Genomic DNA, 24,534 nt, shown 5'->3' with positions numbered 1-24,534 from the left:
TGTTTGTATCTGTATTTATCTTTAATAGATTTAGAACAACTGCTACCGTTCTACAATATTTGAAAAACCATAAACATGCCATCTCAAATCAAACAGTGAAGATATTTAGCAGACTTTTTAAAGACCCCCCTAGTCAGTCATGTTTAATTAACTCAGCGTCAGTAAATCGATAACCCAGCCTTGAATCCACCGGCCTCGCTCAAAAACATTCCTCGTGAACTGAGCAGGATTCATATTGCTGACATTCCATCTTCATCACACATCAACGTCTTTCTTAAATATTCAATAACGCTCAGAACACTGATGGACGTAACTACTCCACTCCTTTGATCAACATTATCAGAACACAGTGTCATTCCAGATTTATCTGCAGGGCTACTCTGGGATTCATGTATCGTAATGCTTTAGACATCACAGGCATTTGACCTCACTGCAACGGCCCTTATTGAACTGGACTTTACTGCACTGTGATACCACGATGCATTTCAATGACAAGAGACGCTTTCTGATCTAAATGCTAATGTAGTATCCTGTAGTCAGAGTATACTCACTTTACTTGTAAAACCCTGCCTGGCTCTCGTGCCCAGCCTGATCTCCCACTGCTCTGATGGACGTGTCTGCAGGCATTCGGTGTAGATTGGGGCTTGGCTGCGGGACTGGCTGCTCGGGGCTTTGGGGCTTTACGTGTATTTAATTGTATATATGTGTGTGTTGTGTGTGTGTGTGTGTGTGTGTGTTGTGTGTGTGTGTGTGTGTGTGTGTGTGTGTGTGTGTGTGTGTGTGTGTGTGTGTGTGTGTGTGTGTGTGTGTGTGTGTGTGTGTGTGTGTGTGTGTGTGTGTGTGTGTGTGTGTGTGTGTGTGTGTTGGTGTGTGTGTGTGTGTGTGTGTGTGTGTGTGTGTGTGTGTGTGTGTGTGTGTGTGTGTGTGTGTGTGTGTGTGTGTGTGTGTGTGTGTGTGTGTGTGTGTGTGTGTGTGTGTGTGTGTGTGTGTGGTGTGTGTGTGTGTGTGTGTGTGTGTGTGTGTGTGTGTGTGTGTGTGTGTGTGTGTGTGTGTGTGTGTGTGTGTGCACCTGTGTCTGTCTGTATTAGGTTTGTGGATATGTCATAACCGCTGCTTTTTTGCTCAATTCCTGACACAAACACGTGTCTCTGATTCTCAGCTGTCGGTTCACCTCTCACAATGTGACCGTCAGGGGTTTTCCCACACGAGAAGAAAGATAAACAAATATGAAGCTGTTTACGTAAGAGTGTGAAATATGTCTGATGGAACAGTTTCAAGCTTTGTAAATGGTCAGCCAACACCGATTTGATACTCCCACATGTGGCCAGTCTTTGGAGTGTTTGACTTTAAGAAACAGAGCTTGATCCTCTCCAGCTTTAGTGCCATTATCCAGAGTCTTATCACAATTGGATCTTCAGGGGAGCGTGATGTCGTAAATTCCTAATTAACAATCTTTCCAGACACCTTTATTGACTTTTTGGTTCTAAATCACAAACGAATGACTGAAGAATGACGGCACTGTCTGGCCATGCTCATCTCAGAGGGCAATATGCAGAGCATCATAAAAGGGCAAGAATGAACCATTAATATCATGGGAGACTGACAACTGATTTTAATTTGATTTGTGAGACGAGGCAGCCGTCAGAATGAAAAGCTTGTTAGCATATCTCTGCTGCACTGCACATATATATTGACCTCAAGTCAAGGTAAATATGGCCTCCTCTCTGTGTTTGGTTATTTTGTTATTTTCTGTTTATTGTAGTATATCGTCCACAAAGAAAATGTCCTGCAGGCTTGGGGAGGAACAATTATGAAGGAAATGGAAACTTTGACAAAATCACGTTACCTTGACTACACCATAACATGTTATCTACAATTGTGGGTTTGGGACTACATTCTTTAAGGCCAAGCAATACGTCATTGCCTTCCAGGCTCTTACCAGTCTTGAGGAGTCACAACCCCAATGTAAAGCTTAATTAAAGGGGCACTATCATGCACATTTTCAGTTTCATATTTGTATTTTGTGCTTCTACTGTGACATGTTTACATGGTTTAATGTTCAACAAGGGTGTTTATTCTTCACATGCTGCCTGTGCTGCAGCACCTCTTTTCACCCTCTGTCTGAAACCAGAGCCCAGTCTGCTCTGATTGGTTAGCTGGCCACTTAGAGATGCCCTACCCCTAAATCTATCTCGTCCAATGAGTTGGAGGACTGGCCATCAGGAGCAGTGTACATTTTGGCAGCTGTTTTTGATTTAGTCTTAGTCTTTAGACGAAAATGGTTATTAGTTTTAGTCACATTTTAGTCATTTCTATCCTTCATAGTTTGTCTGGTTTTAGTCAACGAAAACTCAAAACGTTTTAGTCTAGTTTTAGTCTACGAAAACTCAAAACGTTTTAGTCTAGTTTTAGTCGACGAAAACTCAAAACGTTTTAGTCTACTTTTAGTCGATGAAAAATTACATTTTAGTCAACTATTAGTCAAAATGTTTTCTCTCTTTAAACCAATTCAGGTTTCTGACATTGGAATCAAGGTGACAGCATCAAAATTCGTAAAGCAACAATTCACTCTTAACACTTTACTTGTGTAATATCTAGGGATGGGTATCGTTAAGGTTTTCTACGGTACTACTATCTTATCGATACTGCTTATCGATCCGGTACTTTAACGGTATTCTTGTATTTACTTGTTATTTTTTAAAGGGAAAAAATAACAAATTGTTAACCTAATGAATTACTTTATTTAAATGTGAAATATATATAATTATGTTAAAAATATTGTACTGTACTCGAGTAAAATGTTGAGGTACTTTACTTGAGTATTTAAATGTGTTGCTACTGTGTACTTCTACTCCACTACAGTTCATAGGTAAATGGTGTACTTCTACTCCACTACATGTATTTAATACCTTTACAGATGTGGATGAATGATGTGAAATATAATCAAGTGTTAAATCAGACTTTAGTTCCACCTGGAGTAAATTCACAAGCTACCAGTAGTATACAAAGTCATTCAAAGTAGCTGCACCTTTACCAGCTTTGAGAACACTTTGATGATCAATCATTATAAAACATATCATATATATTATTCTGAAATGGACCAATCTGCACAATCACTACTTTTACTGTCGCTACTTTAACTATATTTTGATGATCATACTTTTACTTGAGGAACTCTTCCTACACTATGGTATTTTTTTACTTAACTACAAGATCTGAGTACTTCTCTCACCTCTGCACACCTGATGTGATAACGTTACTCGTAATTGGGGCAACAGAGCTACAAGTTAAGGAAGTCGAAAATTGTGCATTTCTCCGACTGAATATGACGCCTTTTGGCTGCCTGTTTGGACAGACTACTCTACTCGTGTCAACACGCTAACGGCCCGTCCACACAGCAGCTTTTGGCGATTTGTCCACCGCTTCCAGCGCGTCTCCGCCCATTGAATTTGAATGGGGATGACGTCACTTTCCCTCGCTTGTCGCCGAACTGCATTGTGGGGGGGCGAGGCGAAGATTTCCAGGATTTCCAGGATGTTCAGGATTCCAAAGTTGAACAATGTTCAACTTTTGAGGCTGAGCTGGAAGCGACAGCCAATCAGATCCGTTTATGCAAATCTGACAGTTCAAGCGCTAGCCAATCAAACCGCGTGCAAGCTGGGAGAACCAGACCCGCAGTTCATTTCTATATTCCACAAAAATGGAGGAGAAGTTAGTTATTGCGGTAGCAAATCACCCGGTTCTTTATGACCAGTCCCTATTTACTTAACGGGATACAAACCGGAGGAGCCAGGCATGGAGGGAGGTGGCAGAGGCAGTGGGTGAAACTGGTAGGTTTTCGCTTGTTTGGGGATTTTATATCCAGTTTACTTCGTTGCTAGTTTACTTCGTTGCTGGCAAGCATAGACAGTATCATTAGCCAGCATGGAATGTAGCATAAAATAGCACCATAGACATTAATCTCATAAATGTTCAAAATGTTAAAAGAAATAGTGGAGAAGAACCGGGGTTTTTTGCTTTGTATGTCGGGGGCGTACCGTAACGGTACGTCCACACAGCAGCTTTTCAAAAATCTTGAAAATCTTGGAGCTGGGCGTGTCTGAAAGCTTGGGGATTTCGCGACCAACAACCAATCACATGAATCTCCCGCCCCCGACATACAAAGCAAAAAACCCCGGTTCTTCTCCACTATTTCTTTAAACATTTATGAGATTAATGTCTATGGTGCTATTTTATGCTACATTCCATGCTGGCTAATGATACTGTCTATGCTTGCTAGCAACGAAGTAAACTAGCAACGAAGTAAACTGGATATAAAATCCCCAAACAAGCGAAAACCTATCAGTTTCACCCACTGTCTCTGCCACCTCCCTCCATGCCTGGTTCCTCCGGTTTGTATCCCGGTAAGTAAATAGGGACTGGTCATAAAGAACCGGGTGATTTTCTACCGCAATAACTAACTTCTCCTCCATTTTTGTTAGGAATATAGAATGAACTGCGGTCTGGCTCTCCCAGCTTGCACGCGGTTTGATTGGCTAGCGCTTGAACTGTCAGATTTGCATAAACGGATCTGATTGGCTGTCGCTTCCAGCTCAGCCTCAAAAGTTGAACATTGTTCAACTTTGAAATCCTGAACATCCTGGAAATCCTGGAAATCTTCGCCTCGCCCCCCCACAATGCAGTTCGGCGACAAGCGAGGGAAAGTGACGTCATCCCCATTCAAAGTCAATGGGCGGAGACGCGGTGGACAAATCACCAAAAGCTGCTGTGTGGACGGGCCGTAACACAAAAACACTAATGGCAAATGAGCTTTGTCCACATCGAGCCTTGTAGAGTGTCTCTATACTTTTGAACGCTCTTGAAGATCTCTGTGTGCCGCTGCAGCGTGTCTGTTAGGCCCCGCCCCCCGCACACAGGGAGATCGCTCGTCTGGAGTGAAGAGAGCGGAAATAATTATATTGCAAGTTAGAAACGTAAGATGCATTTTGACAGACAAGACGGACAATTGGGGGGATATACCCTGCATTTTGAATGTCCGATAGTCCACCATTAACACCTTAGTCCCGTCTCGTCAACGAAAACTACACTGAACAAAAATATAAACGCAACACTTTTGTTTTTGCTCCCATTTTTCATGAGATGAACTCAAAGATGTAAAACATTTTCTATATACACAAAATAACCATTTCTCTCAAATATTGTTCACAAATCTGAAAAAATCTGTGATAGTGAGCACTTCTCCTTTGCCGAGATAATCCATCCCACCTCACAGGTGTGGCATATCAAGATGCTGATTAGACAGCATGATTATTGCACAGGTGTGCCTTAGGCTGGCCACAATAAAAGGCCACTCTGAAACGTGCATTTTTGCTTTATTGGGGGGGTTTGGGGGGGTCCGAAAACCAGTCAGTATCTGGAGTGAGGGGTAGGGTTAGGGTAATGTTGTGAATTGAGTGGTCCATGGTGGTGGTGGGGTTATGGTATGGGCAGGCGTATGTTATGGACGACAAACACAGGCCACTCGATTCACAACATTACCCTACCCCTAACCCTACCCCTTACCCTATCCCTCACACCAGATACTGACTGGTTTTCGGACCCCCCCCAATAAAGCAAAACTGCACGTTTCAGAGTGGCCTTTTATTGTGGCCAGCCTAAGGCACACCTGTGCAATAATCATGCTGTCTAATCAGCATCTTGATATGCCACACCTGTGAGGTGGGATGGATTATCTCGGCAAAGGAGAAGTGCTCACTATCACAGATTTTTTCAGATTTGTGAACAATATTTGAGAGAAATGGTTATTTTGTGTATATAGAAAATGTTTTAGATCTTTGAGTTCATCTCATGAAAAATGGGAGCAAAAACAAAAGTGTTGCGTTTATATTTTTGTTCAGTGTAAATATACATTTCGTCAAAGTTTTCGTTATCAAGAATCTATTTTTAGTCGTCATCGTCTCGTCTTAGTCATGTAAAAAAGGTCGTTGACGAACATTTTTCGTCATAGTTTTCGTTGACGAAATTAACACTGATCAGGAGTGTGAGTGTTATATAGTGATGTCACCATGTTGCAGAAGTAAACAAAGGAGTCCAATCGAGGTGTTTCAGGCAATTCCCTCTTGCGTGAACTTTGGGATTTTAGCCTTTGCAGACCATTTACATGCATAACAGCCTATATAAAACACTACAGCAAAAGCATACTAGGGCCCCTTTAAAAGAAAAGGATGATGAGTAAACTAGCCGTGGCCAATCCTCCATTGTTCTAAATTCACTTCCTCTAAGTATCCCAAGCCCTAAACGCTCATATTTAGCTGGAACATGGCATACATACGTTACCGTCTGAGACACAGATGGAGGCTTGGATGCACTCTGAATTGTAGCAATTGTACTTAAAAAGAACAACCCAAAATACAGTATATTCCCACTCTAAAGTACATTGTTATGTTTCCAAGGAACAACAATGATAGTGATCTTCTGTTTATCTCACTACTCACTCACAGGTACTACTCGGGGGCAAAAGCCATGCTGCGCAATAAATAATAAAAATGATATATAATGCATATTATAATAAGATATTTATACCTCTTTTCCCATCTTTATTTGCATATTTGGTGGTCCAAATGTAATTTAAGAAATCACTTCTTTTTTTTGCTTCTTGCAATGTAATACTTGGATTAAGTTATGTATACATTTTTAACAGTTCATTTAAAATAGAATGGGAATACATTTGTTAGGGAACCTAAGCTATCCCTGATGTTGTGTTGTCAGAACTGTCTGTTTGCACCCACAGCAACAGACATGGCCAAACGTTAGAGGATCTAAGAGTCAGTGTCATTGACATATTGTGTGTGGGAGGATAGCCTTTGTAGTTCTAATCCTCTCCTTATGCCCAGGCCTTGATCTTGCATTCACACCAGGATCATATGCTGTTGCATGTCATATACCGTATGTCTGTGTGTCTGATATGGTTTCGGAATGACTGGTCAAAGCTATGCAGCACTAATTCCTTCTGTAATATGAGCAAAGCTAGTAATTATCTACAAGCCATTTTGTTTTCCTGAATAATAAAAAGGCAGCAGTGTGCCTTTCTGAATACTGATATTATGGTAACACAGATCGCATCAGTTGCAACCCTCCGTAGTTACACCCTGATACTGCCAAATATAATTATTCGATTGCCTTTAAATGGAGCTAGTGGTTTTTTTCCATTTGTTTTTGTAATGGGCTGTCATGTGTTAGTCGACCTTGTGACTGAGACTGTGATTGTCCTGATTGAATTGCAGTCAGTTAGTCAGAGGCATTCATTGGCAGGATAGCAAAGACATCAAAAATAAATGCCGACATTTCCCCCATTTCATTAATCTATCCAAAAATAGTGGTTCTAAATGTTTTAATATTTCCTTGGCTTTTTGGAAGTGGATCAAATGAAACATTTAACTATCACAGATAAAATAAACTCTTTTGAGACAGATTTAATCAACAGGTAGGTACATATTAAGACTATTTTATCAGCCAAAATGAAAAGGTGTAATTTACTTAAGATCAACTCTTCCTTCAAGCTTACTTATTCCCATGAGTAGAGGACGCCCTCATTTTATATGGGTATTTATATCAGCTATGTTGAGGGCATGCATGGCCTTTCATCCAGTGACATTTGTGGGAAAATGGGTTTCACAAACGAGTAGGACTCATTTAATGATTTTAAAATAGATAAATCCATCAATTAATCCTTGATTAATAGTCGAATTGGTCATACAGTCTATTGCATTTCAAAGATAATGACAAAAGATTATTACACATTACCATTGGGTTGTTGCAAACACAAAATAACCCAATGGGAAACAAAATAATAAAATCTTAGAAAATAAATCATCAATAAATCTGATAAAAGTAGCCTTTGAAGTAAGGACCTTCAGAAACCCCAACATGAACAAATACATGCAGACACACTCGCAGTCTCAACAGACACTCTCATACATAATGTTGGGAGTATCAAAAAGCATACTCTCAAGCAAACTCAGCCTTCACACAAACAAACTGCTCTGCCATTTCTTTTCAGTCGTCACAGATAAATATCACGGAAAACGCACTTTATCAAAAGCAGATTTATGTTCATAATACAAAAAGCTATTTTATCTATTTATCTTCTGCTGTGCTTGGTTTTTGAGATTTACCAAAAAGAAAATCGTTGTGGTTAACATGCTGGGCATCATACTTCAGCGGTTTTCTGTAAACAAGGCAGTGATGGTGATGAAGAACTCCAGCTGTGGCCTCTAGTTCAACAGTGGTTACTGGTATAATTGGTCAATAAAATCCCACAGGGTACGAGCTCTAACTTTTAATGTCCTGTTGGTTCCAGACTCTGCTGACGTAATGGATGCTGAGTGTGTTTCTGATATAGGTTTTCTGATATAGGCCCACACTCATGATAGATGTACAATGACTTTTCAGAAGGAACTTTCTAAATAACCCTGATGACTCAGCCTTGCTCAGTAGAGGTGTGAAGTTTGAATAATGTGTTTTTTTACTGGTCCGGAAGGGTCTAATGAAAGCCTTTTAATTGAGTTGCATTGTGGGAAAGGTATGATCTGGTATTTTTGGAGCTTCACCTTGTATTCAACTTTATTCGCCCACTGGGACAATTTACTCAAAGATTGTTTGTTTTGGCAGCATAAAGGGGAGCATCGCCCACCCTCCAGTCCCCCAGGTAAGCATAGTAAGCGCTCTTAGTACCATTAGCATTGGAAACTGCAATTTCGGCTCAGCCACTTCCATGTTTGCTATTGTCATCGGAGGTGAAAGCCGTGTGCAGGGAATCGTGACCCAGATCAGGCATGTGATATGGTATATGCCACCAAAGTGTAAAATCAGTTTCGTATCTGCCTTGTTATTCCGCTCCAAACTGTAATAGGTTCCTCGGCTCGTGCTGTATCCTTCGGTCGAGTGTTATGGAAATTGAGCCTGGAGTTCTGTAATCATGCTGACAGTCAAACCAAGCAAAATACATCAGCTCCTTGGTGGAGGTAATAACACTAAGAGTAAAAAAGATTCAGTAGCACTGCATTGGTGAACAAGCATAGTGATCGGAACAAACAATAACAACAATACATGATGAATTTCCTGTCATCCACATATAAAAGTAAGAAGAGCATAACATATGAAAATCACCTTTAACCTTATTTGGGGGGGAATGGCTGTAAAGATGAATGAGTGTTTAAATCGTTTTCAATATGTGCAAGAGGCAAGGATTTAAACTTATAAAGGAGAGGGTGGGTGCCGTCGTAGAGAATGGAATGTTCCCTCTTCACCACCTGCCCCTGATAGATCAGACAGGGTACTCTGGACTGCTTTCATCTTTCTCAATTCATTAGAAATAAAAAATATTGACCATGGATGCTTCCAACCATTCATTTACATACCATTGAATTGTTTGCCTCCTTGCCAGCAGCTGTGGCCTGCGGCAAAATGCTTTTTGGTTGTCTGTTATGTGTGTTTGTCCATCCCATTCTCATCAAGTGATATCTCAGGAACGCCTTGAGGACATTTCTTCCAAATTATGCAAAAATGCCAAATTGGGCTTTGAGGGTGAATTGATTTTGGTGGTCAAAGATCAAAGTTCACTGTGACCTTACAAAACAAGTTGTTGACGAAAGCTGAATAACTCGTATGCTAAGTTGGAGAATTGCATCCAAATGTTTGATAAGATAATGAATGAAGGGATGACATAATGGGAAGTAATGGATGATAACTGCAACATGTCTGGTTGACTGAGGAATAACAAAATGGATGCGGTATTTCTTGTTTTTAATCTTTGTACTGCAAGTACTAAACTTTATGGCAATTTATGGCCACCAGTAACAGCCATGCGTTGAAAACATCTCTTCTTTTTTAATGGGGGGAACTGCATGATGTCTAAAGATAGAGACATACACTATATATATTGGATAAGGACTTGAGTTAAGAATACAAGGAAAAGTTAAGTAAGTTACTTATTTAAAGGAATAAATAATACTAATAAAAAGACTCTAAACCCAGTCACTAAGCCCAGCCATATGCTGTAAGACAGCTTGAAAGGGTAATGCTCGTAAACTCAGTGCTCTTGGTGAGAAAACAAATGGTTTATTTATTCCACTTAATTTGTTTTTCACATTTTCCACCATAATGCTTGTCTCAAACTGAAAATGCAAAACAGTAAAATATTGATTTAGTTTATATTAAAACCTCTTCTTTATTTGCCTTATGTATATTGCAAATAGCTGAAGCAATGATGTTGGGTGGCTTTGGGCTTTGGCAAAGTAAAATGGACATAGTGGGTCTATATATGTGAGGAGATATCTGATTCAGTGTTGCTGCTGTTTATGTCCCTAATGAAGAATTGCACTTTATAATTTAATTAGACAGCAATAAACTTTCAGTAAAAATCACTTTACCCCCTACTGTTTGTAGGCTGGAGATGTATGTAAACTAGACCACATACTATGCTGTTTTGAATAATGCTGCCCACCATACAAAGATAATGAATCAAATCCATGTACTGTATTTCTTTCACTCACTATTGTATTACTTATCTTAAATTCCTTCTCAAAGAGTAACTGACACCACTGTTGTGTTTATTATGTGTTCGTAGTGGCACTGGGACCATCAAGTGTTTTGTAAAAGCCTTGTCTGAAGAGCTCTGAGAGAGTCCCTGTTGGTTCTCTTTGAGCTTTAATCTCTTCAACCCTGTCTGTCTTTCCACCATACATATGTTAAAGGATCTGCTCAATTGAACCGGCATCATAGAGCACGTTTGAAAACAATCTCATCTCCCACTGACACCATCGCTCCTAGCCGGAATCCCTGCACTGGTCTTCTCTGCTATGTCCGCATATTCTTCATCTTCCCTCTAAGCCTCAACTCCCTGTCCCTGTTCCCTCTAGTCTTTCTCTCTTGCTGTACCGCATCAACCAAATGCAGAAGCGCAGAGCCCCGTTGCTCGGAGTCGATCTGTGTATGAAGGAAACCGGCTCAGGTGTGTCCTTTTAGCTTCTTGTGGAATCAGTCAAATGCATACTATGAGCCCTCTGAGCTTTAGTAAATGTGTGTTACTCTCAGAGGGAGCCGCACTGACGTAAATTGTATTGCATTTGGAGTTAAGGGCCTGAAAATCACTAGATGGAAAGCGCCTGGATTCTGACAGTCTTTCCAGCTCTTCACATTTGTTCAAAAGGGCTGATGGGAAACCTTGTTGCTTGTAGCTTGTGAACAGCTATTTTCATCATGGGACGTCAACCTTTGGCAGCGTAATAACTGATTCGCCTTCATGATTGCAGTTGCAACATATTGCAGATAAAATATCTGCCTGTGGAATTGCAAACATGCCATTTAAGACAGGCTTTGTGAAGGCTAAAGAAAATGATCTGTTCAAATGCTGGTATCATATCAAAGTCTCCCGACTTCTATGTAAACCTTCTGTAATCTTTCAATTAAAACAAGTATTTCACAGCCTCATAGAAACCAGAAAAAATGCATGGTCAAGATTTGAAACACAGCTTTTGTTAGTTTCTGAACACGTGGAAGAATGTGACTTTCTCTTGCCATTATTACTAACTTTGAGAGTCCTTAATAATAATAATAATAATTAGGGATGCACCGAATATTCGGCCACCGAAAATTATCGGCCGAAAATGGTTAAAAAGGCCCTTTCGGCCTTCGGCTGCACTTTTGCTAAATGTTTAGACAAATTGCTCGTGCTTACATGCTAAACTCTTATTGCACTTATGGTAACAAGTATTCTCCACATCGAGACGGGTAAAGTGTAACCACACCTCGGAGCGCGTTCTCTCCGCCACCTCCGCAGTGTGCTCCGCTGCATGTAGCAGCTGCGTGTGTGTAAACTGCCCCGCCCCCTCGCACACAGACGGGAGAGAGATCTCGTCTGATCGAAAATACATCATAGACGCATTTGTTGTCTTTGCATATTAGAAACGAGTTGGCGACACTAAGACTGCGATATAATGTTTTTTTAGCAATAATACATGACATATATAAATGTACTGTATGCATTCAAAAGTGCTGAATAAATGTTTTATGGACCCATAATAGTGATTATTATTTAAGTTAAGTTTTGCCATAATCATGTCTATTTCCATAATCAGGTAGCTGAACAACATTGGTAAAAAATGTATACATTATATATATATATATTTCTATTAATCATTTTCGGCCTTTCGGCATTCGGTTTTCGGCCAACTGTTTCCTATTTTCGGTATCGGTTTCGGCCAAGAATTTCCCATTCGGTGCACCCCTAATAATAATAATAATAATAACTAGAATTTATATAGCGCCTTTCATAACCTCAAGGTCGCTTTACAAAGAAACATATAAGGACAAGACATAAAAACATAAACATAAAACAGGGGCAGAAATGGAAGTGCAACATTGCAGTGGGGGGGAGAGTGAGTTAATGTTGGAAGGCTTTGTTGAACAAATTAGTTTTCAGGGTTGATTTGAAGATGTTGAGAGAAGGAGCCTTGTGGATTTCCGCAGGGAGGGAGTTCCAGAAGGTGGGGGCAGCGACACTGAAGGCACGGTCCCCAAAGCATAGACTGTATAAACCAAAGGTGCGGAGGCGTGAATGGGGAATGGAGAGCAGGCCGGAGTCTGAGGATCGAAGGGTGCGGGACGGGATGTAAGGATGGAGGAGATCTGTGAGGCACTGAGGGGAGAGGGCATGGAGGGACTTGTAGGTGACGAGGGACTTGACCGGGAGCCAGGGAGGTTGAAGAGAGTGGGGGTGATGTGCTCCCAGGGCTTGGTGCGTGTGAGAACCCTGGCAGCTGAGTTCTGGATGTACTGGAGCCTGTTCAGGGTTTTGCTGGGAACCCCGGACAGGAGTCCGTTGCAATAGTCCAGACGGGAGCTAATGAAACAATGAATGAGCTTCTCTGCAACAGAGTCGGACAGTGATGGCCGGAGTCTTGATATGTTTCTGAGGTGGAAGAAGGCTGATTTGAAACGGACTTGATGTGGTTTTGAAATGAGAGGGTTGAATCCAATCCTTGAGTTATATATTAAACTATTTGCATTTATTTTTAAAAACCAAAAAATGACGGTCTAGAAAAACTTAATTTCTCCCTCTTGTACTAAAAGGGATGTTTTTTAAAGCAATATGACATGTTGGCTAACTTGCTGAGAAAATATATGACAACATTTAAAGCATGTACATGTGTGTACAGTAAAGACTATGGCGGCAGATGGTTAGCTTAGCTTAGCCTTAAGACTGGAAGTATGCAGACCTAGCTAGCAAATCCCTACCAAAATCAAAATCCTGAAACAAAAAGGTGTGAATTTGCGGGAGTTACGTGCTTGAGTATCTGGGCTTGGACCGGAGATTGCAGTTTAGGTAGGTAGCTTGATATTTATTTATTTTTTCTACAAAGGAATAGAGCCAAGCTTGCTGATTCCTGCTTCTTCTAGTCTTGCTGCTAAACTAAGCTAACCCGCTACTGGCTATAATCTGATACCAAGCGTAAAGACTCGAGAAAGGTATCAACTCTTGCTTTAAATGTATTCTACAGGACGGAGGTCTAAATATTTTTTAATAAACATAATTTCAATATTTTGTCATTTCATAAATTATCAGAATTTGAAATGTGCTGTTAAATTGTTACACCAACAAATTGCTTAAACCTGATTTGATTTTACATCATTTCTGTGAATTACAACCACATTTCATGCACTTCCTCAAGGCTGTTTATTACTCTGAGATGGTGAAACACAAGATGGATTAGCTTGTCTGTCGATTGGGTATTACTGGATTTACCTTTAAGACCATTCAGTTGAAACTCTCTCTCCATCTGTCTGGCAGCTGAGCCTTCACCGGCACTCAGCTGACAGAAGACCATTACCAAAGCCGAACAATGTGCATTCTAGACTAGAGGTAGACCTGATTTAGCTTGACAGTCACTGGAGGAAAAAAAGTAGACTCAATAGAGGCATTTAAATTGTTATTCCAATTGTTTCTTTCACCTGAGGTTGCAATTAAGCTCTTGCGGGCTCACACGCATAGACACAACAAGCTATAATTATCCTTTTATTTTTATATATTTGACAGGTACCACACGGCAAAGGTCCTTCACCAGTTAGCCTTTGTTCTCTGATGATATTGACATGTAGATATTTGAGGAGCTAGTTAAATCTGAAGCCATATATCTGTGTTATTAGCAGGGGTGCTGAGCGTTGGACCCTGGCTTTGCCTCAGAGAGTGTTCAGCATCTTAAAACCACTATCCCCTTTCCGTGCCTCAGATGGTGCCATCATTCCAAAGCATGGACACTGCCAGTTAATTTAGTCTCCCTTACATGGATGTGGGCAGTGCAGTGCTGAATAACACAGAGCAGTGTGACCAAGCTGCAGCTCAGTGCTGTCGCCGCCACCTCACACATCACATGCAATGATCACAGCGGTGACCGTCGCCTGAAGTTTTAAGGCTGGTTTCTCAGAAATGTCTGATAAATACCATGCTGTCAGACTTCACTGGGGTTTATTTATAACAACATTATAAATGAAATGACAAATTCAAATTAAAACAGTGAAAGAAGCTGTAGTAGTATATGTGACAAATCGCAGGTGCCGGTGTCTCAGCAGACTCACAGTAAGAACTCTGCATGCCAATGAGTCTGCCAGAAATGTCCATTTCACACACACACACACACACACGCACACACACACACACACACACACACACACACATACACATACACATACACATACACATACACATACACATACACATACACATACACACACACAAACTCCAACCCTGCTACTTCACACACAATCCATACTCATTTACAATTACCTTGACACTTTTTCGCTTGTTTGTTTGATATGTGTATACTCATCTAACCCTCTCTATTCCCCAGGCAGCAAAGATGAAATTGCTGAACATGTATAGTCAAAGCAAACACAGTGATGGGCTTATTAAAAACAGGGGGGGTGCGGGAAGGAGGAGCTCAGGTCTTGTTGCAGCTGCTGCATTGGCTGTCTGCTCAGCATTGGGGAGGGGCTGAGGGAGAGGGAGAGAGAGAGAGAGATGGGGAAGGAGGGCAGTACTCTTGTCGTGGGGATAGGGATTGCCCGTTGGTTGCGTCTGCCGATAATAGCACATCAGCTGGAGTGCTGCTATTGGGAGAGCAGAGCGCAGGCAGTGCAGAGGACTGAGCCGCTGAGCACAGAATTGCACTCTACAGAAGACAGGCACGCTCAGACACAGAGAGACAGAATAAAGGAAGAGCAGAGCGCATCAGAGAAGAGGAGGACAGAGGAAGAGAAGAGCATTGGAGAGAGGACAGGAACAAAAGTTGCCAGGTTCAGCAAGAGAACATTGAAGTGGAGCAGCTGAGACTCACCGGGGTGTCTCTTTCTCAGGAGGAGAGTGATATTACAAGAGGGGATTGAGGGAGGACTGAAACTTGTTCACGGACAGACAGACATCTGATAGGCGAGGGTAATGCTCATTAAAGGACTCTTCTGCACATCTACTATCACAGCAAGAAAGCAGCAGGAAGCACTTAAGCCTCACAAAGGTGCCGGATATGTGCAGTTCCACTCACTTCTTTACTGAAGACTTTCTTACCCCAACTGTGACTTGAGGTGGATGTAGTTGTGTCTTTTGGGGGTTTTCATCATTTTTTTGCATCAGAGTGTGAGACTCGGAGGTGTTCTGTCCTGTAATCCCTGAGACTATGGTAGACTGTGCGTCAAGGAGCTCTTCATCAGCAGCTGCAGCCCTAGAGCATGGAGAAGTCCAGCAGTGAGGAGTCAGCCATTCACCGTAGCCCCTCCGTAGATAGCCGTGACTCTGATTTTGCTCAAGCCTCCACGTCTGGCCGTCCCTTTGGCGGCCGCGGCTTCACTGCCGGCGCATTCTACGGCTCCACGGGGCCGCGCAAAGACGCACAGCAGGCACAGGCTGGAGCGACAGCTGACAACAGCGCAGGAGACAAGACCAACAACAAGTACACCTCGCCAAAAGGCAGCAAATACGTGGTGTTTTACCTGGATCTATCCTTTGTATTCCTTTTAGAATTCAAGAAGTGCAACATGGCAAGAGGCTGCCTCTGCTGCTTGAAGTATATGATGTTCATCTTCAACCTCATCTTCTGGGTAAGTGGCTCATCATATTCTTGATGTTTTTTCTCATCACACTTGTTCATATTGATCTAGTTGATGTTAATAATGATATTCATTTGCAGATATGGCTTATAGGCTGATGCTGACAGAGCCAATCTGGCTGTAACTTAATCATTCTCCATATCTGCGCTGGTAAATGTGAAGTCTCTGTAATATGTTTCTTATAAATGTTAATCAGGAAACATTATGGCAATTTGATGGTTGTCAGTGCAATGATGCATTTCTAATTATTACATCAGGCGGTTTGTGCCTGTTCCCTCATGCGAATGTGTCTATTACTGGATATGACATCGTCAGTGGCATTGCACCAGGTCTTCTTTTGTATGTGGGTTGAAGGTTTTGAATTGTGGTGGGTTCATCAGGGTCACTCTTTGAGATGGATTTATGATTTCCAGTGAACGTGGGGGTTGAGACGCTGCTTTAGGCATGCAAGTGAAAGAGTATATGCCTCTACAGTACAGTGAGATTGACAAGTAACGCAACGTGCTCTCAGGCAAAGAGAGTTGAGCGTGTCAGCAATAGTTTGGGTTGATTTTAGAGGAGATGTTCTAGTACGACTATTAGATTTTGTTGCTCTTGTGTAAAACTGTGATAAATAATTATAGATACAACATCATAAGGTTGCCCTTTATAAGTCTATAAATCAACTAATTGGTTGTTTTGTTCACAGTCTACTAGATTTCCTTCTTGAAAATGTGACTAGTTGATGTAATGCTTGTTTCATGCTCACTGACTCATTTCCAAACATATGATTTAAAGTGGTTATTTTTGCCTGTTTCCCAAATATTTTGTAAATTGTTGTAAATTGTCTATTTAGGCAGAACAGCCTGACAGAGAAGCTGCATCTGGATGTTTTGTTTAATCTGTGTCATGTAATAATGTTGTAATTATAAATCCTAGTAAAACCCAGTAATAACACGAAAAACAAAGAATCCTAATGTGATAGTGCCCTGTGTGCCAAATGTACTCACAGCTATATTATATTTCACCCAGAGGAACGTGGCCAGTGTGTGGCAGGCTCTGCTGTGTACCCATGCATGGGCATTTGTTGTGTAAGTGGGCATCCCTTGAATGTTTACAGAATGGATTAAAGAGCTTATAGGTTATGGGGCCAAGTCTTTTGTGTGGAGGCAGCGAAGCGTAAAAACACCCCAACACTGGGGACTCTACCAACCCGTCCCACCATGTCAGTGGGTTGTGAGCCCTGCTAACTGGGGCACGTTGGAAGGCACCATGAGCGGGCATTAGCTTGAGCCCAGCTGTGATCAGGCCTGCATTGAACACATACAAACCCAGATCCATCCCATTGGCCGATATGAGCACTGCTATCGGCAAGGCTCTGTTGCCTGAAGCTGTGGACGCCTCTGCTGCTTTAGGGCAGCAACTCCATATCATTCTCTTATCATTACCCAGGCCATAGAGGCAAGAGCGAGAGCGATTGGCAAAGACTTACAAATAGCTCAGGGGCTCTTCAGCTTGCCTTGCCTTGATGTAATGTTTGTTTAAGTGAATGAAAGGGTCAGAGAAGATTAGCCTATGTTGCATTCATTAATGCAGACATTGACATACCTTGATGTGAGAACCCCCTTTAAACTCATTAAGTGGACCTACATTGCTCAGGCCTTGACTTGACATCCATTCCGTTTTTAAGGACACTTTAAGCATTTACTAAATCGATTGCACCATAAATTGATTGACGGGGAATAATTATTGCAAAATACGTGTTTTGTTTTACTTGAAGCTTAATTTGAACAAACTAGCTTTAAAGCAGTTAATAAGGTATCTGAATCATAAGGTTAAAAGCATGAGTAAACTGTTAAAATCATTACTTAATAAGATAAATGTATGCCATAGGAATTCCTGCTTCAGCTCCTTTTATAGTGCAACAAAATTAAAATGATTAAACGTAATTTTGCATTTTAAAGGGTATCCAGGAGGATACAGATTAAATAAGTCTAAACACACACTGCACCTAAAGCCATTCTTGTTTTCAGTAAAAGGACTAAAACCCGACACATACCTGAAATGGGACACCTTGACGATGAGCTATAGGGGGAAATGTGCTCTCTAGTATTTCATTGATGTCAGATCTCCAACACTCCATCAGTGTCGGCAACACATCTTCCAATTCTTTCTGTCAAATGGAATACCACATGTACTGTGGTGTCACAGGTTCTGATCACGGTTGCTAAGCCCACTGTCGAAACACACCTGCACATTCACATTCTTCCTGTATTGTACAACAGATATCCCTTCAGCTTCAATATGTATATTTATAGGTTCCTGATCCATCAAATTCTGAAGGGTGATTTAAACCATCCATTGAGGAATTACCACTGCTTATAATCATTCTTTCTTCGAGCTACGTCTGAAATATAATACATCAAGACCCTTTTAGACTCTACGTTAGCATGTGACACCATCAGTTATGTGCATGTCAGTTCCGGCCTGCTTGGCTTATTTAATAGCCCAGAAGCGACATCATTGCATACTGTAGTTATAGGTCAATCTTTGGCAGAGGTCATAAGGTCATTATTATCCGCTATCTCCTTGAGGAGCAGTCAGGGGATTTGTCTGAGGGCTTTTACTTCCTAGGTTCCCCCCAGGCTCAATTTCTGCTTCACCCTTTTCAGTGGCAAAACCCTCCACTAATAACCGGCTGCTGCACACCACTAATAGGGAGGTGGAAAAGAGGCTTAGTGGCCTCCAATTCATGTGGAGCCTAGCTTGTTGGCCTCCATAGAAATCCAGCCTGAGAGTTTGCTAAAGCTCTTCCCTTTAGTGTGACGTTTGAAGATTCTCTCTGCAATCATGTTGTGTGTGCTTGTGTGGGCGAAGGGTCCATAAGTGGCTATGGACTCTCCCCAGCGCAGCGCATCCCCTGCTGTGAAATAATTGAATGTCTTACCATGGTAATGTTGACTTAATGAGCACCCACCATGCATATATCCTTCTATATACTCTTGTTTCCCCCCGCCAGTAGATCATTTTAATGACAGTTTAATCAGTGTCTCAGGGGAAGGTAGTGGGGTTATGAGGGGGTTAAAGAGGCACCATGTGGTCTGTCCATCAACATGTGACAGCATGAGGCTCATTGGCGGCTGGCTGACTGGTGGATTCTGGGTGCAGCAGGAGGCGTACTTTAAGGTTAGCATACCTGGGAATGAAGGGTTATGCTCGCCAGTTAGGGGTCGGGATGGGGTGCCTGAGCACCATGGGATACGAGGGAGGAAGGGTGAGAGGCATGCTGTATCTTGACACCCCTGGGACTGCACTGCTCTACCTCAGACACTGCAGTAATCACAAGGTTACTGCAGCTGGTGGGGAGGTTCACCTCTGAAGCTCTCACATCTCATCTCAGGACTGAAGGAAGGAAGGAATGACGCGCTGTGGTAATCAGACACACAGGTACAGCAGGGGTCTCCTCTTTCTGACTGTGCGCACATGCACAAGCGCACACACTGTCCACTCCACACACATGCGTTATTGAAAGAACGCTCACCACCCGCTCCACAGGGCTTACATTGGTAACTCGAAGCACAAGGTAAACAGCGGCAGGCATCTCCATACATGCGCTCATCCTCAATCCCCCCAGCAGTTGTTCGTGACCATCTGGCTACTCTTTCTTATGAGGGATTAGGAGGGTCTGAGATGTAGGGGGAGTTTAAGGCCGATTAGAACAGTATTGGGTGGTGCTGTTAGGATTGAGAGCACGACTCCTTAGGACGGCTCTGCGCTAAAGCCAACAATCATCAAAGCAAATGGCCTTTGTGCAGTGTGACAATGTGTTGTTTAGTCAGGAGGCTAATGGGGTGGGGGGGTAGTTGTGCTCTCACACACATGCAGTGACTGTTTGACCAGCGGGGAAGAGAGATTGATGTTAAGTCCTATTGGTGTCAGCCTTGTGAGCATATTACAGGGTTCGTACGGGTGCTTGAAATCCTTGAAAATGTTTAATATTTGACGTGGTGTTTTCAAGGTTGGGAAAGTACTTGAATTTTGGGAATGGTGCTTGAAAATGTAAATGCTTTACTTTTACAATAAATTGCTGTCTGACTGAATAGTTCGCTTTTTAGATTCAAAGAAAATAATAGCTTCGCTTCTACATAAAACAGCTCCGCGCGCGACCTGCAAGTGTTTGTGTTACGTGTGACCTGGGCATTCTGATGAGAGGGATAGATGACTGTGTGCCAGGAGGTTGCAGTTTCAACGAGCGTTGGCTAGCAGAAGACAAATACAAGCCACGGCTAAGACGAGGGTCAAGCCCACGAGTAGCCTCCTGCAAAGTTTGCAAAAATAACGATGCGAGAGTCTGCGCTGACGAGCCACATGAAAGGTACGCCGTAGTAGAGCATTTTAGATTAGGCTAACGTTGCATGTTACGTTTGTTTAAGCTAACGTTAGCGAGCTGATTAGCGAACTCGATGAGGGATAATAATAATTGCAGGGGACAATCATTTCAGATGAGCGTACCTATGTTATGTTACAGTTGCCATCCTGTGGTGTTCAGAGGATGAAGCACTCACGGCATTTCGTGTTATAGTCACGAAATATAATCTATTGATTCGACACAGAGCGATTTTGAAAGCAATGTATTTCTACTGGTAGTATGTTTCGTGCCTAAACCAAATGTGACTTGATCCATCGAAATCAGTCACATTGACCCGAAGACACATTTTTTTACATTTATACAAGTAAAACTACATTTTTCTTTAATCCCATGTAATTGTAGAATGAACACAGTCTTCCTTTGAAGATGTATAAGTCAGGTGTCTTGAGTAGTAAAAATTACCTACAAATCATTGTACACATTAGTAAATATTATTTTCCACTTGTTACCATTGTGAGTCTATTTTTATGCAGCTCTGCGTGATTTTGTGGCTACAATTCAGACTAATACGCTACCAGAGGTGGAATAAGTACTCAGATCTTGTACTTGAGTAAAAGTAGAAGTACTCAGATGATCTTGTACTTGAGTTAAAGTAGAAGTACTCAGATCTTGTACTTGAGTAAAAGTAGAAGTACTCAGATCTTGTACTTCAGTAAAAGTAGAAGTACTCAGATATTGTACTTGAGTTAAAGTAGAAGTACTCAGATCTTGTACTTGAGTAAAGTATTCTCATCAAAATATAGTGAAAGTAGCGACAGTAAAAGTATTCGTTGTGCAGATTGGTCCATTTCAGAATAATATATATGATGTGTTTTATAATGATTGATCATGAAAGTGTTCTCAAAGCTGGTAAAGGTGCAGCTAGTTTGAATGACTTTGTATACTGCAGGGTAGCTTGTGGATTTACTCCAGGTGGAACTAAAGATTTAACACTTGATTAGATTTCACATCATTCATCCACATCTGTGAAGTAACTAGAGGTATTAAATACATGTAGTGGAGTAGAAGTACACCATTTACCTCTGACTTGTGTTTACTTCCAACCTAAAAGTACCTCAACAATAGTAATCAATAATGTATTGAAAAGTTATTTGGCTGATTGTTTTATATTGGCTCAGCCAGGTTATATGGGAGGCCTAGTCTACGTACAGGTCACTCATTTTGAAATATTAAACTTAGTTTTATTTTCTTTAATTTGTCATCCTCGTGTAGAAGGCTATCACGAAACACACATTTGGTTGTTTATAGCATAAAGAACATCTGATTTAATGTGTAATATGTAATTTACAACAGCTGTAAGATGCTTAAAAAGCTGGAAAATGCACGTTGAAAATGCTTGAAAAGTGTTTGAATTTGACTTTGGAAAAGGTGTAAGAACCCTGATATTAGTGTTGGTGTTTTGCTTGGAGCAAGGATTTGTCAGCCTCTTACTCTGCAGTATGTTCTCTGTGCTCGCAGCCTCCTCTGTAATCTCTTCCATTCAACATTCAATTTACTATCCACTGCCACACTTATTTATCTTTTCCAGTCATAATGAACACCTTTTGAGAAGTAAAACGCTAAAAATGACACTACAGAAGAAATGATTCTGCCAATCACTAAAAGCAACAACCCACAAACTCATTCCCTTTTTTTAAAGATAGAGAACCTCAATTGGCCCAGCCTTGCCATTATCGTGCCATATCAAAGGCCTCATTTGATATTCATATTTAAAAGAAAAGTGTCAGCTCAGCAGTCTTGTCCTACAAGTAGATGAGGAGTGGTGGTATCAAAGCTGCTCCTTTGTTAGAGTACACCAAATGGGTTTAAGCATTCATGAATTCCTGTGCTTACTTGAGGGGATTGCTGCGGGGATTTATAAACCATTTGGTACGAGGCAACAGAAGATTAGTTTCCGTATCGATTTAATCACTGTTATTTGACATCTAATGTTTAAAATGTACCCGCGCTCTGATGCTACAAAGAGTGGAGCTATTGACAGGCTCAAGGTGGCCTGTAAGAAGTGTAGAAGTATGTGTGGGTTTGAGTCTGGCTGGAGTGGAACTCCTTAAAGCGTTTCACTCAAGCTGCCTCTTTCCCCCTGGGGTTTTAGATCCGAGGTGCTGAAGCAATTTGCCTGTTTTTAATTTTCAATACCGGCACGTGAAAAGTTCAGTCATCTTTCATGGCTCGAGAGAGAAAGTGCGTATTTAAAAAAAAAAAAATGTCTTTGTCTACTTTTTTCTTTTAACAAGAGGCACAGCTGAACTCCATCAGTCACTGCCAGGTGAAACAAGGATTGGGCCCCGGGAAAATAGATGAGGATTGAGTACGCTCTGCGAGATGATGAAACAAGCCGTATACGCTGTGCTGTCAGAAGCATTTCATTCCATCAATCTGCCGTGAAAGGCAGGCATTTGAAATGGCTTTGAATTTGAAATGGCAGTAGGAAGCATCAACCTCAACAATTCTGTCCACCAAAATTGTAAACCTCACACTTTTTTAAGAATTGGCTTCCGGCCGATTTGATTAATAATCACTACAAGCATACACATACAGTACACCCTCAGAATTATCCTTATCAAGCATTTATTCTATACAAAATGCTCACATGTCATTAGCTATGCTGTACAGTTGCCACAATGTCTAGCGTGAGAGTGACTATTCTTATCTTTCTGCAACATTTACACTAAGAACATCACTATATATGCATTTCTTATAAAGCCTTGTAATTAGCATCCCCAAGAGACCACGGGGCCTTGATTTAGATTGGCTGACCTGCTTGGTAAATACCCCCATATGCTTGCTTTGTCCCATGGTTCGTCTGGGGAGCTGATTTTAATTTACACGTCTCTCCGGCTGCTTCGATTTCCCAGCCGTGTTGTGCGCCGCCGCCGAGCTCATTAGCTCATGTTGCAGATCAACTGGGATAGGGAGCCGCTGTGCTTCACTCTAAGGAGTTAAGGTAATAGAGCATGAGAATTGAGGTGTGCAGTAAGGTAGGTGGTGCTTCTGGAAGGGAATTAAGTCTCCCACCCTACTGTATCACTCACCCTTTGAATGAGCCTGGCTTCAGACTTGATGAGTTGTTGCTTTTGCTTCATGAATTATGACAGACATGAGAAGCTGAAAACAGCATACAGCATTTTTAAGTGTAGAGTTATTACTTGTCATATTAATCCCTTTAGAGATTTTTGACATGAAGTTTGATGCAAGAAGGCTGCAGGTGCAGTTTTGGCCCAGTTGCTATTGTGTCAGCTGTGCCGCACTGACTTGCAGTGACAACATGAGAACAGATTAAATAACAGTAGCTGCTCGGTGCAGGAATTACAGTAGGCCTACATAGAAAACGTTACTGTATGGTATGCCATTCATTCTTTATTCCCTCTTGTATCTCATTGCACACCGGTGTACCTCTGGGATGCCTATCTACAGTACTGTCATTCCTCAAAGTCTCTTTAAGAGAAAACACATTCACAGTAGCCAAATTAGGTGCCATCGTAGTTGGTAAAATATCATCAGGAATTACTTTACAGTACATTTTTTCTTTGCTACAGTGCATCAAACAAAGATATCTAGCTTTTCTAAATATAGGCCAGAGGAGTTCAGAGTAGAGAGAAAGGAAACACGGTAGTGAGGGGGGGGAGAAGAGTGTCATTAGTTCTGCATACATAAACAGGATCTTTTGTAATGACTATGTGCCAAATCTTGCACCTCAGCCAATAGAGTGCACAGCATCATTGCTGCGTGGTCAATAATTAGTTTATATTGCTGAACGGAAAAGCAGAACATTCCCTTGTAGGTCATGCATTTGGGTTATTGATTGAGGAAGGTCTTCCTTTTTGGGGTGTTATTTTCTTTTTAAATCAACACAAGCAGGGCACCCACTCAAAAGAAATGCTGTGCCGCCGCACATAGCTGATGGCAATTGTACATGTTATAATGGAATTCAAATTGATAGGACTTCTAAAGTAAACTGTTTCACAAAA

General features: G+C 41.5%; 1 protein-coding gene across 3 annotated transcripts in view; it reads left to right on the top strand.

Annotated features, from left to right (window-relative positions):
- The window catches only part of tspan9a (tetraspanin 9a), a 232,399-nt gene that overhangs the window by 129,149 nt on the left and 78,716 nt on the right, over positions 1-24,534 (top strand). For 2 of the 3 annotated variants that reach the window (XM_034223340.1, XM_034223339.1), the window contains one exon: positions 16,070-16,149. In XM_034223340.1, the coding sequence (XP_034079231.1) occupies positions 16,087-16,149 (63 nt within the window). In that variant the 5' untranslated portion in view covers positions 16,070-16,086. Of the gene's footprint in view, positions 1-15,103; positions 16,150-24,534 lie in introns of those variants that run through there. The other variant, XM_034223338.1, reaches the window with a different exon arrangement.

The sequence above is a fragment of the Gymnodraco acuticeps genome, unplaced genomic scaffold, assembly GCF_902827175.1.
Source record: "Gymnodraco acuticeps unplaced genomic scaffold, fGymAcu1.1, whole genome shotgun sequence".
Classification (NCBI taxonomy): Eukaryota; Metazoa; Chordata; class Actinopteri; order Perciformes; family Bathydraconidae; genus Gymnodraco; species Gymnodraco acuticeps.
The sequence above is the reverse complement of the archived record's forward strand: the minus strand, read 5'-3'. Positions and strand labels throughout refer to the sequence as shown.